The 15,180-nt window shown below is 37.2% G+C and overlaps 1 protein-coding gene across 2 annotated transcripts in view; it reads right to left on the reverse strand.

The window, feature by feature from the left end:
• Positions 1 to 15,180, reverse strand: part of PDCD6IP (programmed cell death 6 interacting protein) — a 93,865-nt gene that overhangs the window by 52,729 nt on the left and 25,956 nt on the right. Inside the window, exons 5-9 of one of the 2 annotated variants that reach the window (XM_036073688.2) lie at positions 14,519 to 14,672; positions 12,799 to 12,899; positions 10,417 to 10,548; positions 1,714 to 1,936; positions 580 to 703 (exon numbers count right to left, since the gene is read on the reverse strand). In XM_036073688.2, coding sequence (XP_035929581.1) covers positions 580 to 703; positions 1,714 to 1,936; positions 10,417 to 10,548; positions 12,799 to 12,899; positions 14,519 to 14,672 — 734 coding nt within the window. The remainder of the gene's footprint in view (positions 1 to 579; positions 704 to 1,713; positions 1,937 to 10,416; positions 10,549 to 12,798; positions 12,900 to 14,518; positions 14,673 to 15,180) is intronic. The other variant, XM_036073689.2, reaches the window with a different exon arrangement.

The following is a 15,180-nucleotide window of genomic DNA, read 5'->3' on the forward strand; positions in this document are numbered from 1 at the left end:
TGGCTAAGGGCCAGGGGAAGAAGGACTAAAGTGAAAGAGGAATCAATTTTTTAGGGTGATGGAAATGTTCTCTATCTTGATCATGGTGGTGGTGGTTACATGGGTATGAACATTTATCAGAAAGAACTGAACTATACACTTAAAATAGGTGTATTCTGTTGCATTTTATTGAAAATTATACTTAAGATATTTTAAAAACCAACGAATTATTTTTTTAGCCTTAATCCACCAGAAACAAAAATTGGTTCAGAATACTGAATATACCATGTATCTTACCTTACAAGTTCATTTCTACTTCTCGTTTCCCTCAAATAAATATCCCCAAAAATGCAAATTAGTAGTCAAAAATTCGCACTTTGTTTCAGTAATCAAACTTATCCCAAATACATTTGCTAGGGCTTAATAAATATAATATCCACAAGAAGTACATATGTGTGTGTATTTGCTATTTCACATATTCTTGACATTCAGCTCCGACTCAGAAAACTAAAGTGTTCATAAACTATTTAGTTATAGAACAATCAAACAGAAAACATTAGAACTTTAAAGATACATTTATGAAAGTTAAGCTCTACCTACCCATTTGCCAAAGTGGTGGCTTCTCTCATTTGAGCAATTGATCTGTTAACCAAGTCGGCTTTCCTCTGATTATAGGCAGCCAATGACTGCTGCACTGACACAGGAACCATGTTCTCAAACAAATCTAAAATGAAGAATGAAAATTGACAAAATTTCAAGACAAAACTCCATCTGTAGAGTGAATGCTCATATTCCCTTTCCAATATTCACATAAAAAGTCTACAAATATTTAAAAATCAAAACCAAATCACTATTAAAAGTACAATAATGAAGAGAATTTTTACATCACTATATTCAAGGACAATGACAATGAAAGCTTTTTCTTTGAACTTAATTTTCTTAACTTTTTAAGATGTGTTTGTCATTAACATAAAAAGATCTTTGGTAAAGAAGACTTAGGCATAAGAAAATACACTGTTCATTTGTTCATTAAACTGATTAAGCCTAGAGTGCCATGGTTTGATTTCTAGTTCCTTCCACCACTTTCTAGCTCTGCAACATTGGGCAAATTACTTAAGCACTCTGTGCATCAATAACCTCATCAGTCAAATGGGGATAACAATAGTACCTATCTCATGGGACTATTGTAAGAATATGGATTCTGAGCTACTGCCTGTACTTAAAAGAGTCCCTGGCACATGGTAAATACATCTTGTTTGCTAAATAGAAATATGTAAGATAATCACCCTTTCCCAATAAATCAGAGTATTATTCTTGGGATCTCAGCTAGAGACTACTATACATTGAATATATCTACAATATCCAAGGATAACGTTTATCTCATACCGTAACTTCGTAAGTTTAAAGTCATATTTATGAATGTTCATTTTTAATGGCAGAATCTTAAATAATATAAATGTGAACAAAATGACAAATGCTTAAAGTCTATCATTACTCATAGTTTCAAATTCTCTGACTCTGCTGTATGCATATACTTCATTACCATTTACTTTCCATCTTGAAATTTCACTATAGATAAAACACTTCATATTTATTCTCATATTCATTAACATGAATGCAAATCATATTTAAAGCATACAACAGCAGTTATACGATTTTAGCTACAAAAAAAAAAACAGATTAAACTGGGGAAAAGATGAGTAAGATTAAAGTGTATCTGAATACTTGACATACCAGTGAATTTCTGGCTGATGGGTACACTGACTGGGGTAGATTTCACAAGTGTGGCTTTGCCAATAGGGTCTAGATCTTTAAGGTCTGGAACTCGATCATGATAAATGAAGTCATTATCCTTCCTTGCTGCAGTAAGGGCACGGCCGATTTTGTCAGAAAAATCTTTCACATTGACATATTCATCATAGCGAGATGCCACTGTTTTAATCAATTCTGCTGCATGCTAAAGAGAAAATGTTAAAAAAAATTTTTTTTTCTTTTTCTCAACCAAGGACCTAAGCATTGGTTTTTCAAAACAATCTTTGAGGACTTGCATTTCCAGGATTGTGGTCAACAGAATAACCTAGAAATTATCCCATCACAGAATACCAAAATATCAAAAATAAAGAATAAACCTAGCAGGCATCCCTCTAAACACGTAAGTGAATTACCAAGAAAGTTAAAGAAATCCATGGGCCAGTAAGTATAAACTGACACTGAGGGAGGCTGGCTGTCAAATATTTCTGTAACTCAAAGGACTAGCAATTAAAACACATTAAAAGTGGAGTGCCTGGGGGCACCTGGGTGGCTCAGTCGTTAAGCGTCTGCCTTTGGCTCAGGTCATGATCCCAGGGTCCTGGGATCGAGCCCCACATCGGGCTCCCTGCTCCATGGGAAGCCTGCTTCTCCCACTCCCCCTGCCTGTGCTCCCTCTCTTGGTGTGTCTGTCTCTCTGTCAAATAAATAAATAAAATCTTTAAAAAAAATAAAAAAATTTAAATAAAAGTGGGGTGCCTGGGTGGCCCAGTAAGTTAAGCATCCGAATCCTGTTTTCAGCTCAGGTGGTGATCTCACAGTGGTGGGACTGAGCCCCGCATCAGGCTCCACGCGCAGCAGGGAAAACTGCTTCTCACCCTCTCTTCCTCTCCCTCCCCTTCTGCCCCTCTCCCAGCTTGTGCATGCACTATTTCTCTCTCTCTCTCTCAAATAAATAAATCACACACACACACACACAACGAAGCATGTTATCTCAGCATCGATAGGAATTTTTTTTTTAAAAAGGTCTACCCTCATAATTCATAAGATGAGCATATGCCTCACATAAATTTAGGGTTCAAATTGCATTACTTAGGTGGTTTCATCATTAGTAACATCAGATAAAATAGGCGATAAAGCCAAAAGCATCATTAGGGATAAATTCAGTACTCAATGCTTACCATCTGCCAATTTGCCAGAAAGACATAAAACTTCTTATATTTTACATTTAATAAGTCTCTATGTATATAAACAATTATAATGAGAAACTGATAAATCTACCCCTCATTAGAGTGGAAGATTTTAACACTCCTGTCTCAACATGACAGACCAAGTAAACAAAAAAAATTATAAGATTATAGAAGATTTGAAAAACACAATTAATGAGTTTGATTTACCAGACACTGAGAACCTTGGACTCCACAATTAGAGAATATATAATATCCTCAGACATACAGAGAACATGTATATATAGTAGCCACAGGAGATAAAGCAAGTATGAAACACCAAAATTATAGAAATACAAGAATGGTTCAAGAATACCTACTTATATAATTCTCCAAATAATAAATTTAAATTTTAAAAAATCAGATTATCTCCATAGATGCTGAAAAAGCATTTGATAATATTCAATATGCACCACTGATATTTTTGAAAATCTTAGTAAAATCAATATAGATATCCAATTCCTTAACATGATAAAAGTTTTAACCCCCAAAGCTAACATACTTAGCAGAAAAATATAAGAAACATTCCTAGAGTCAAAATAAAACAGTATCAACAATCGTAGAATATGTCAAAACAACTAGATAAAAAAATGAAATCAGACATATAAAATTTAGAAAACAGAAAAAATGATCATTTACAGGTGATGTATTTGTATACCAGGAAAACCTAAAAAAAGTCAACTAAACTATTGTAAATAATGACAGAGGAAGCTTAGATGCAAAATCAATAGAGCAAAACAAAAGCTACATCTTCAATGTAAACTAGGAGACAGAAATGTACAAATTTAAATCACTTTTCACATTTTATTTGTAAATACGTGGCCAAATAGCAAAGTCAGTACTAGAGCCATAAGACAGAATGAACACACTGGAATAAAAAGGGACTGCTAAGGCCCCCCCGCCAATGAGTGGAACCGACTTTAAGCAAATCTGAAAACGATGAAAATGGAATGAGGTAAAGTGCCAACAGGTGATAAAGGTAAAGCCAAATGGCCCATGTCAGCCACCAGGGGGTCACAGGAAAAACCCGAAGCGCTGAGGGGCCTCATCCCAAGAGGGAACTGCTGAGAGCAAGAGGCAGATTAATCAAAGGCAGAGAGGCTGGAGGAGCAGACAAGAGGAGTGAAAAGCGGGGAGAAAGAAGAAAGGGGGTGAGCACTCAGAAAGGGCCAACAAAATAAACTCTCAAAGCAGACGCCACCACCCTGCAAAGCAAAGGCTGTGAGGAATTCAGCGAAACACAGATCCCGAGGTAAGAGTCCTTCCTCAACCAGACTAGGCTTTGAGAGCCAAAGAAGCGAAGCTAAGGAGGGCGCGCTTACACAAAGAGGCTTGGAACACTATCAGGCACCATTCCCCCACTCAGGAGCCTCTTGCTATTCTTCTATTAAAATCAATCTCATTCAAATACAAGTATCTGATACGGCATCCCATCTGCCTCAACACAAAGAAACCAAGAGGAAAAGGATGAAAATGAGCATATAACTAACTTTTCAAAAGGTAATGAACATTCACCAAAGAAATGTTGTCACAAAACAGATGAAAACAGCATGCTGAAAAAACTAAAATAAACTAAAAAAACTTAACAGTATAATCAGAGTATCAAAAGAACACAAAATATGGGGCACCTGGGTGGCTCAGATGGCTAAGCATCTGCCTTCGGCTCAGGTCATGATCCCAGGGTCCTGGGATCGAGCCCCACATCGGGCTCCTGGCTCAGCGGGGAGCCTGCTTCTCCTTCTCCCTCTGCCTCTCCCCCTGCTCATGCTCTCTCTCTCTGTATCTCTGTGTCTCAAATGAATAAATAAAAATCTTTAATAAAAAAAAAAGAACACAAAATATGAACAGAGGACCAGATGGCTGAGACAACAGTGGGTGAATAGCAGATAGCAAGAGAATGTGGAACAGGAACAGAACAGAACTCAGGCAAGAAAATGAAGAAAAACTCAAAATCATTTTTGAAAAAACTGAAATATTTACACAAGTAACAAAAAAGGGATAACAGACATCACAGACATCGTTTAAGAAACATACAAAACAAGAAAGTGAGGGAAATTCAATATGGCAGTCAGAGAGAGGGAAGCCATTTACAAATTAAAGATTTGTAAGACACATCAACCAAATGCAATGTGAAGACCTTCTATGAGATTTGCACAGACCAACTGTGAAAAAACAGTATAGAAAAAATCCGGGAAAACTATACTAGGTTTGGATAATATCACATTACTAGTGGGGCGCCTGGGTGGCTCAGGCGTTAAGAGTCTGCCTTCGGCTCAGGTCATGATCCAGGGGTCCTGGGATCCAGCCCCGCATCTGGCTCCCTGCTCAGCGGGAAGCCTGCTTCTCCCTCTCCCACTCCCCCTGCTTGTGTTCCCTCTCTCGTTGTGTCTCTCTCTGTCAAATACATAAATAAAATCTTTAAAAAAAAATATTACATTACTAGTATTAATTATTAATCAGTATTAATTTTGCTGGGTGGGATGACATTGTAGCTTTAGGGTTTCGTTTTGATTTTTAAGACTTATCTATTAGAGATACATAGTAAAGTACTTAAGGATGAAATATGTGAAATACTCCAAAAAAATAAGAGGGTAAGGGAAATAAATGAAACACAAATAGCAAAATACTGATAATCACTGGAGCTGGGCAATGGATATTTAATGACTCATTACTTTATATATTTTTTTCAAATTTTCCATAATAAATATTTAAATAAAAGAAAATTCAAATAGAAGCATAAACAAAAAGAACAATCAGGAAAATTTAAAAATGAGAGATGATGATACCTATCAGGCATTAAAACACTCTAAAGAGTCCATGACTAAAATGGTATGGAACTGGAACATGAACAGATAAGCCAGTGAAACAGAATAAAAAGTTTAGAAACAGACCCAAATATATATGACACATTTAGTGTGTGATAAAGCCAGAATCTCAAATCAGTGGAATAAGAAAGTTACTGTAATAAATGGTTTGGGGATAAGTCATTTGGAAAAAGAAAAACTAGATCTATACTTCACATATCAGGATAAATTCGAAGTGGATCAAAGATCCAAGTATAATATATAACAAATTATAGATGTATTATCCTTTTATATCAGCAATCCTTTTATTTCTAGAAATTTAAGGTATACCTGTTGCTATGGACTAAACTCTTCACCCTGCCCTCAAAATTCATATGCTGACGCTCTAACCCTCAAAGTAATGGTACTTGGAGATGGGACTTTTGGAAGATTATGTTTAGATGAGGCCATGCGGGCAAAGCCCTCATGATGGGATTAGTGCCCTTTCAGAGGATGAACCAGAGAACGTGCTCTGCCCCCCCCCCCACATTCGATGGAAGGACACAGAGAGAAGATGGCCAACAGTCTGCAAGCCAAGAAGAGAGCTCTCACCAGAACCTAACCACACTGACACCCTGGTCTCAGACTTCCAGCCTCCACAACTATGAGAAAATAAATTTCTGTTGTTCAAACCCTCAGTCTATGATTATGGAAGCCAGAGCCAAGACACCTGCTGAAATAACAAAATGCCATGTGTACATAATTATTCACTGCAGTATTACTTGCAGCAAATCTTGGAAATACACAAGTATCCAGCAATAGGGGACAGCAATAAACTGCTGTTTATACAATGAAGTACACCTCAGCTCTAAAGAAAAATAAGGAAGGTGTCTCTATTGCTATATTATTATCATGCATGCTGCCGAAGCGAGCACTCTATTGCTATATTAAAATGGGGAGAGGGCGCCTGGGTGGCTCCGTTGGTTAAGCGATTGCCTTCGGCTCAGGTCATGATCCTGGAGTCCCAGGATCAAGTCCCGCATCAGGCTCCCTGCTCAGCAGGGAGTCTGCTTCTCCCTCTCCCGCTCCCCCCTCTTGTGCTCTCTCTTTCTCTCACTCTCTCTCTCAAATAAATAAATAAAATCTTTAAAAACAAATAATAAAATAAAATAAAATAAAATAAAATAAAATAAAATGGGGAGATCTTTAGGATACGCTGTTACATGATTAAAGCAAGACACATAGTACCTCATATGTAAGAATGGGGAGAGTTAAGAACATGCATTGTGCGTATTGTGTATGCATGTATATGTATTTGCTTGTATTTCAAAGACAAAAAATACTGAAAGGATTAAATGAGAATCTAATGGAAAATAACCACTGGGGCAGTGGGAGAAAAGGACAGAGGGAACAGGACAGTTGGGAAACAGAAAGGGTGAAGTGTACACCTTTATATGTACCTAATTTTCCCAATTTTTATTTCAAAAAATTTCAAGCCCACAGAAAAACTGAAAAAACAGAACAAAGAGTAACAATAGACCCATACTTAGGTTCAACAAGAGTTCTCAATTTGCCATATTTGCTCTTATCACTCTTTCCCATATATACACTTACATGTACTTTTTTTTTTTTTGCAGGATCATTTGAAACTAAGTACATCCATAAATACATAAGCATACATCTGGTAAGAACAATCTCCTTAATATCTACAAACTACTATCACAACTAATAACAAACAATACTTTCACAGAATCAGTTTTACTAGCTCCCTCATTAATGAAGTATATCTAATACACATTCATTCTACAGAGTCACATTTTTGTAACTATTTTTATGTCTTTTTGAAAACTATACTTTCTCTGCACTAGAGATTCCACCAAGATAATCAAGTGTACAGCCTTCTGGAGCCAAATAAAGGGCACCGTCCAGGAAGGACAGCTCATAAGCCCTATGAGCCCAGGTACAATTTCTCTTGCCCCAAAAGTAAATCCCAAGCAACAGTCTTACCTTCACTGCTATTTTATCTATTGTTTTGATTTTCCTGACTCTGTGGATTTTGATTTTGTTTCTTGTTTGCTCATGACCAATGTTTCTTTTCCCCATTGCTGACAGCAATGACTGAAAAGCTAGTTTCATGGGGTGACCATCTAATGATCTCTATCAGGTTCATGGGGTACTCTGAGCCATAGACTTCAGAGAATATGACTCATTGGTCATCTTTTTCTATTTGTTCTGTTTACCTATTTCTGAGCTCAAATCAAGTAAAAAAAAAAAATCTCACACACGGCAAGAGGAACAGCCCTTTGAGATATGAATTAGTGTTCATACTCCATGTTAACTTTTGACCTATGACTAAAGCTAAAACTGAAGTCACAAACTCTTATGTGTCTGTAACTGAAAAAAGTCTTTACCTCTCACTGTTCAAGTTTGAAACAGTTTCCTTTTTCCAGAGGGGATTTTAAATATTAAAATTTCAAAAAGAACTCTTATGTGACTGGTTTATAGACATTAAATAAGACCTTACTTGAAACTAATAGTCCTGGAATTCCCAGAAAATAATGTAACTAAACTTCTAATACTTTAAATATGTTAGCCTGAAAAAAATCCTTCCCATAGAAACCACTTTTTCAAGAAGCATTTTTATGTGGGGCGCCTGGGTGGCTCAGTCGTTAAGCGTCTGCCTTCGGCTCAGGACATGATCCCGGGGTCCTGGGATCGAGCCCCGCATCGGGCTCCCTGCTCCGCGGGAGGCCTGCTTCTCCCTCTCCCACTCCCCCTGCTTGTGTTCCCTCTCTTGCTGTCTCTCTCTCTGTCAAATAAATAAATATTTTTTTTAAAAAAAAGCATTTTTATGTAAAAATATAAGTTACTGTAATCAAAGTAAACTCTGGACAAATGAGATTATGTTTGAATATCTGTATTTTATTAGGAAGTATACCTCTCTCTGACTTTGTCCGTGTGAAGAATAAGCATACATTTTCTTTTTTATTACTTCGGTTTCAGGGCACCTGGGTGGCTCTGTCAGTTAAGCGTCTGCCTTTGGCTCAGGCCATAATCTCAGGGTCCTGGGACTGAGCCCTGCTCAGCAAGGAGCCTGCTTCTCCCTCTCCCTCTGACCCACACTCATGCTTGCTCTCTCACTCTAGTGCACTCTCTCTCTCTCAAATAAATAAATAAAATCTTTAAAAAAGAAAAAAAAGACTTGGGTTTCTTGCCCCATGAAAAGACTAATCTGAACTTCCCAAATGATATGTGCAGAATATCTTCTAATATCCAGTCCATATTTAAAGTTCCCTAACAGTCTTCTTCCTACCCTCTGTTCACCAATACTCAAAATACAAACAACTCATATAAACAGCCCTTGCCTGTTTATATGAGTTGTTTGTATTTTGCCTCTGCTGTGAAACTGACCCAGATGTCACAAGTTTCTAACAGCCCCAATGCTGACAGTATGGACAACTGCACAGAAGATACTCTGCTGTATACAAAATCTATTTATATATACAGTTGACCCTGTACATCACAGGGGTCAGTGGCAAATACCCTGCAACACAGTCAAAAATCCGCTATAACTTTTGACTCCCCAAGAGCTTAACTACTAATAGCCTACGGTTGACCAGAAGCCTTACCCATAAAATAAATAACACATATTTTGTATGTCACATGTATTTTATATTGTACTCTTACAATAAAGTAAGCTAGAGAAAAGAAAACGTTACTAACAAAATCACAGAGGGGCCCCTGAGTGTCCCAGTCAGTTAAGCCTCTGACTCTTGACTTTGGCTAAGGTCATGATCTCAGGGTTGGAGATGGAGCCCCACATCTGGGCTCCACACTCAGCGGGAAGTCTGCTGGAGATTCTGTCTCTGTCTCTCCCTCTGCCCCCCAAAATAAATAAATAAATCTTAAAAAAAAAAAATCACAGAGAAGAGACAATACACTTACAGTACTATAAAATATCTGTGTTTAAATGGACCCACACAGTTTAAACCTGTGTTGTTGAAGGGTCAACTGTATTACCACTGTCCTTCTCAAGCTGTGGAACTGTATGTCCCAATTCAAAGGTCAGGCCACAAGTTAAGCACTGCACAACCATTCTGAAGGATGGTAATTTAGATTATTTTATATTAAAACAAACATGAATGGGGGGCCTGGGTGGCTCAGTCAGTTGAGTGTCCAACTCTTGGTCTCGGCTCAAGTCATGATCTTGGGGTCGTGGGATCGAGTCCTGCATTGGGCTCCACAATCAGTGAGGAGTCTGCTTGAGATTCTCTCCCTCCCCCTCCCTCCCCCTCACACTCTCCCCCTCTCTAAAATAAATAAATAAATAAATAAAGTCTAAAAAAGAAAAAAGAAAAAAAAACATGGTGGGGCACCTGGGTGGCTCAATCCATTAAGTGTCTGCCTTCAGCTCAGGTCATGATCTCTGGATCCCTGCTCGGTGGGGAGTCTGTTTCTCCCCCTCCCTCTGCCCCTCTCCCCCACTCATGCTCTCTCTCAAATGAATAAGTAAAATCTTCAAAAAGCACCCAGCAGGTAAACCCTAAAGATAAAAAGAATCACTTTTCTCTTGATAGGGGCAATGAGTGGGAAAGGTTTTTATGAGCAAACTTGGGAATCTCACTAAGGAAAAAAACAGAGAGCCAAGTTACTTAAATATTTATTTCCAAGAGACTCACCTGTAACCTTGCAATCTCTTCTCCAAATTTCTTCTGCTGTTTTGCCAGGATAGACTGGTGGTACTCAGCATTGGCCTGCATGATACAGTGCTTTGCAGCCAAGACAGGGAACACCTCCTGGAAATAAAAATACTGACCAGGGGAGAGTCCAACCACACAAACCACCACAAACAACATGGGATGCAGGAAGAAAAAGGAAAAGGAGACGGAAATTAGAATCACCCCATTAATGGTTTAGAGATAGGTTAGTCATTAGGTGTAAACAGAGAAGACCACATGATTTTGCAGGAACTGAATTCGATGAATTCAATTTTTTCTTCCACTTAAAATTAAGGGGTTTTTTTTGAACTGTTAAGTGAAGCCAATTTAAATTTGTCTTCAATTGAGCCATGAAGTCAACATTTTGTTTACAAAGAAGAAAGGAAAGCATGTATTAGAAAGAGAAGGAAAACAGACATTCACAGAGGAATACCAGGCACAGGGCTTTAGAAGCTTTCTTATGAGTCCTTACCCAGCCCTTAAGAGTTAACTAAACCACCATTACTCACATATACTAATGAAAATGCTCTATAGCTGACTGTTTCCTCATGTTTAAAAGACAAAAGACAGTAAATTAAGTTCCCACTTACATTTAAATCCTAAGAGACTTTTTAATAAAGATGATTTCTAGCCATATAAAAATTTAGTATAAACACTAACATTCAGATCATATACTCAAAAACACATAGCAAACAGACAAATGCACTAAGTTAATATTTAACATGATAAAGTGTTATTTTTGCCCTAATTTGTTTTGAAGAAAATTCCATCAAAATTAGTTTTAAAAGATCCAAACACATGAACCAGAGAAGCACTTATATCAGTAGATGGTCTTCCAAAATGTCAAATCCTAGCCTGCAACCTCGCTATTTTTAGGAAGTACATGACATATGAAATCCAAGAAATTTACTAGGCAATCACGGTCTAGACAAAAAAAATAAGACAATCAAAAACTCAAGTACTACCTGATATGCCTTCCTGTCTCCCAGTGAATAATTTCCTAGCTTCCTGGATCACTACTTGCAGATATTCCAGTTTTATAACTAGAATATGAAAATACCTTATGAGCTTTATTAATTAAAAGGCAAAAAAGACATCTAAATCTCAAACTGTACTCATGCCAGTTCAGTTCTCAAGGTAAGGCTGGAGCAACTTGGTATTTAAACAGGAGATTTTCAAGGAATACCAGAAATGCTGCAGAGGTAGTTTCCAAGTCTTTGAAGGTGACATTCTTCTCTCCGTGACACGACTGAACTAATGGCCCAACAGGATGTAACGGTACACTGTGCAGCTGAACATGAGGTCTTTTAGATGAAAAAAAGGTGAGAGACGATCCCAAGGCTCTTTTCAGGAGTAACAGCATTAACATCCAAGAGTCCTGGGCAAATTTCTACTGATCTCTTGGTGTATTTTAAATCTCCAGGAATTCCTTCACATGAATTCCTAATTCTCCGACTAATTTGTGCTGTTGACATATTTACATGCTTTTTTACTTCACTACAAAATTGTCTGCAATTTCATAATTTACAAAGATTCCGGAATGACTTATAAGTCAATAAATTCTCCTACAAAAAGATCATGTAAAAAAAACCATATGCTATTATACAGATAAAACTAATTACCTGAACATTTCTGAAAGAGTAGTTGAAACATACAACATTTCACTCAATCTGTAAACTCCCTTTTTTTACCATTCTGAGTTTACTTGTTAGCCTAATCATCTGCTTTGTCATTTACAAATGATCATCACTGACTAGTCTTTTCAAATGCCACTTCGGAGAAGTTTACATTAAAATAATACTTCCTGTGATGTGTGGTTTAAGATGGCTGTTTTCCTTAGCTGTACAATAGCAGCCCAATTTTCTATCCCTGTTGGCAAAACTTAATTCTAATCAAAATATTAGATGAATGTTTTCTTTTCCTTTTGTCTTTATGTGTTTTTGTGCTTTAAGACTCATCTTTAAGAAAACAGGACAATAATTAAAAGTGTGACTAATCAACATGCTCAACTATTCATGCTTGTACCAATCACCAATGAATTAGAACTACACAATGCCTTCATGTGGTAAAATTACTGGAAACAGAGGTTCAAAAATTTCCAGAAAGAGTTTTAGCTTGGGAAAACAAATTTAGTAAAGAGTAGAGACAAAGGCATCCCCTAAATATAAAAGAATTTTTCATGCATCTTAAATAAAAAAATTTCTACATATTCTCCAAATGCCTCTCCTAAAATTTCAAGTTTTTTTATGAAACATAATTTTCAACGCACCTTCTTAATACACAAAAACATCCAAGTATTTCCACATGCAAAATAACCAAGTGTTTACAAAAACAATAACTGACCTTGGGAAGAGTATCTTTGTACTGACACTGTTTAAAAGCATCACCAAAGTAATCTGCAGCCTGATTAGCCAATTTAGCTATGATGGCATCTTTCATTTTATCTGGAATAAAATATTAAACGACCACTATAATTAAAATAAATATAAAATAATCTAATATATCATGATAACTTAGTATAAACACTGACATCACAAGTTTGTACATTTGTCTAAAAAAAATCCTTATTGATGAATTCAATTCTTCCACATAAAATTTAACCAATTCATAGGCAAATCCAGAGTCAGAAAATAGATTAGTGGTTGCCAGGGGCTGGGAAAAAAGGGGAATGGTGAGGGGGTTTGGAGTTTGTTTTTGGGGTGACGATAATGTTCTAAAATAAGGGATAGTGCGGGGGCGCCTGGGTGGCTCAGTCGTTAAGCGTCTGCCTTCAGCTCAGGTCATGATCCCAGGGTCCTGGGATCGAGCCCCACATCGGGCTCCCTGCTCAGCAGGAAGCCTGCTTCTCCCTCTCCCACTCCCCCTGCTTGTGTTCCCTCTCTCGCGTGTCTCTCTCTGTCAAATAAATCTTTAAAAAAATAAATAAGTAAATAAAATAAAATAAGGGATAGTGCTGATGGTTTCAAAACTCTGAATATACTAAAAAACAAAGAATTGTAAATTTCAAAAGGGTAAATTTTATTACATATGAATTCTATCTTATTATAAGCTGTTATTTTAAAAGAAAAAAAAAAACTATTCCAGTTCATTTTGCTTCCACAAGATGAATGCTCTCTTATTTTCAATTTCTCTGCACTTTCATATTCAGACCATATCCCAATCTCTCATACCAACTTACATGCCTTCTAAGAATTGTTTTTATTGCCTCATTCACAGGGCCAGAGACTCTGCCTAGATTCTCCTTCTTATTAATTACATCTAGTTTAGAGGAGATCTCTTCAAAGAAAACTCTTCTTGACTAATGAATCTAAAATTAGCATGACTCCCCCTATATCCTTACCCAGAGCCAGGCCACCAGGCATTATCACATAATCTCTCTTATTCTCTTTATACCAATTACCTCTCTTTAAAATCACCTTGGCGGGGCGCCTGAGTGGCTCAGTCGGTTAAGTGTCTGCCTTCGGCTCAGGTCATGATCCCAGGGTCCTGGGATCGAGCCCCGCATTGGGCTCCCTGCTCAGCGGAGAACCTGCTTCTCCCTCTCCCTCTGCCTGTCACTCTGCCTAATTGTGCTATCAAATAAATAAAATCGTTAAAAAAATAAATAAAAATAAAAAAATAAAATCACCTTGGCTACTTAATTTCTTGCTTATCATCTTCCCCACCCTAAAAATGTAAGCTTGCTGAAAGTAAGAATCTTGCTTGTCTGCAACCTCTATCTAGAGCCCAGAGCAGTGACTGGCACACAGTAGGTACCCAATAAACATATGGTGAATGAATGAATTTTTGACCCATTACAAACCTACATAAATACTATTCCAGAGTTTAGTGTTTTAAGACAATAGCTATTTCATAAAATGCTTCAAACACAGTCTACGTTCATAAATGTTTATTTGTACCACCTTAATTTCAGAAAAGGAAAGCAGAAAATTTTCAGTAACCCATGTGTCAAGTTCAAAGAGGAAAGCTCTACATTGAATATATTATATTCTAATCACCTTCCTATTTAAAAGCTTATTACTTCTTTTTACATGCAACAAAATGGAGGAAAAATTAGAATTACCTCTTGTGGCTTTTAAAAAAAATACTTCTTGGGCCTGTGCCAACATAATAAGACTGAGGGTCCCAACAGTATCTGGAGATATGTCCACAGTAGGCTCTCGATTTAAGGCAGATAAAACTGTCTCTTTAATATGTAAAAAGGCACCACTAGCAAACTAGAGGGAGGAAAAAAAGTACTTCTTTAAAATCTACAGAACTCAGCCAAGACTTAATTTTCTACTGTTACACACAAATCATTTCAAATGTTAATTTAGTTGAACAGTTACTATTTTTAAATTTTTGTACTGTTACAGTTCTAAAACCATCTGACCTACAGACAATAAGGGTATTTTTCTAAAATGCTATACAGTTAACAGAAGATTTAATAAAGATTAAAAGTACACTACAGCAGGGGCGCCTGGGTGGCTCAGTCGTTGAGCGTCTGCCTTCAGCTCAGGTCATGATCCCAGGGTCCTGGGATGGAGCCCCGCATCGGGCTCCCTGCTCCGCGGGAAGCCTGCTTCTCCCTCTCCCACTCCCCCTGCTTGTGTTCTCTCTCTCGCTGTGTCTCTGTCAAATAAATAAAATCTTAAAAAAAAAAAAAAAGTACACTACAGCAAAAATACAGTAACTTTAGAGAACAAATTGGTTAAACTATTTTTAGATATACTTCCTCAAGACTAA

This window comes from Halichoerus grypus, chromosome 1 (assembly GCF_964656455.1).
Source record: "Halichoerus grypus chromosome 1, mHalGry1.hap1.1, whole genome shotgun sequence".
Taxonomy (NCBI): Eukaryota; Metazoa; Chordata; class Mammalia; order Carnivora; family Phocidae; genus Halichoerus; species Halichoerus grypus.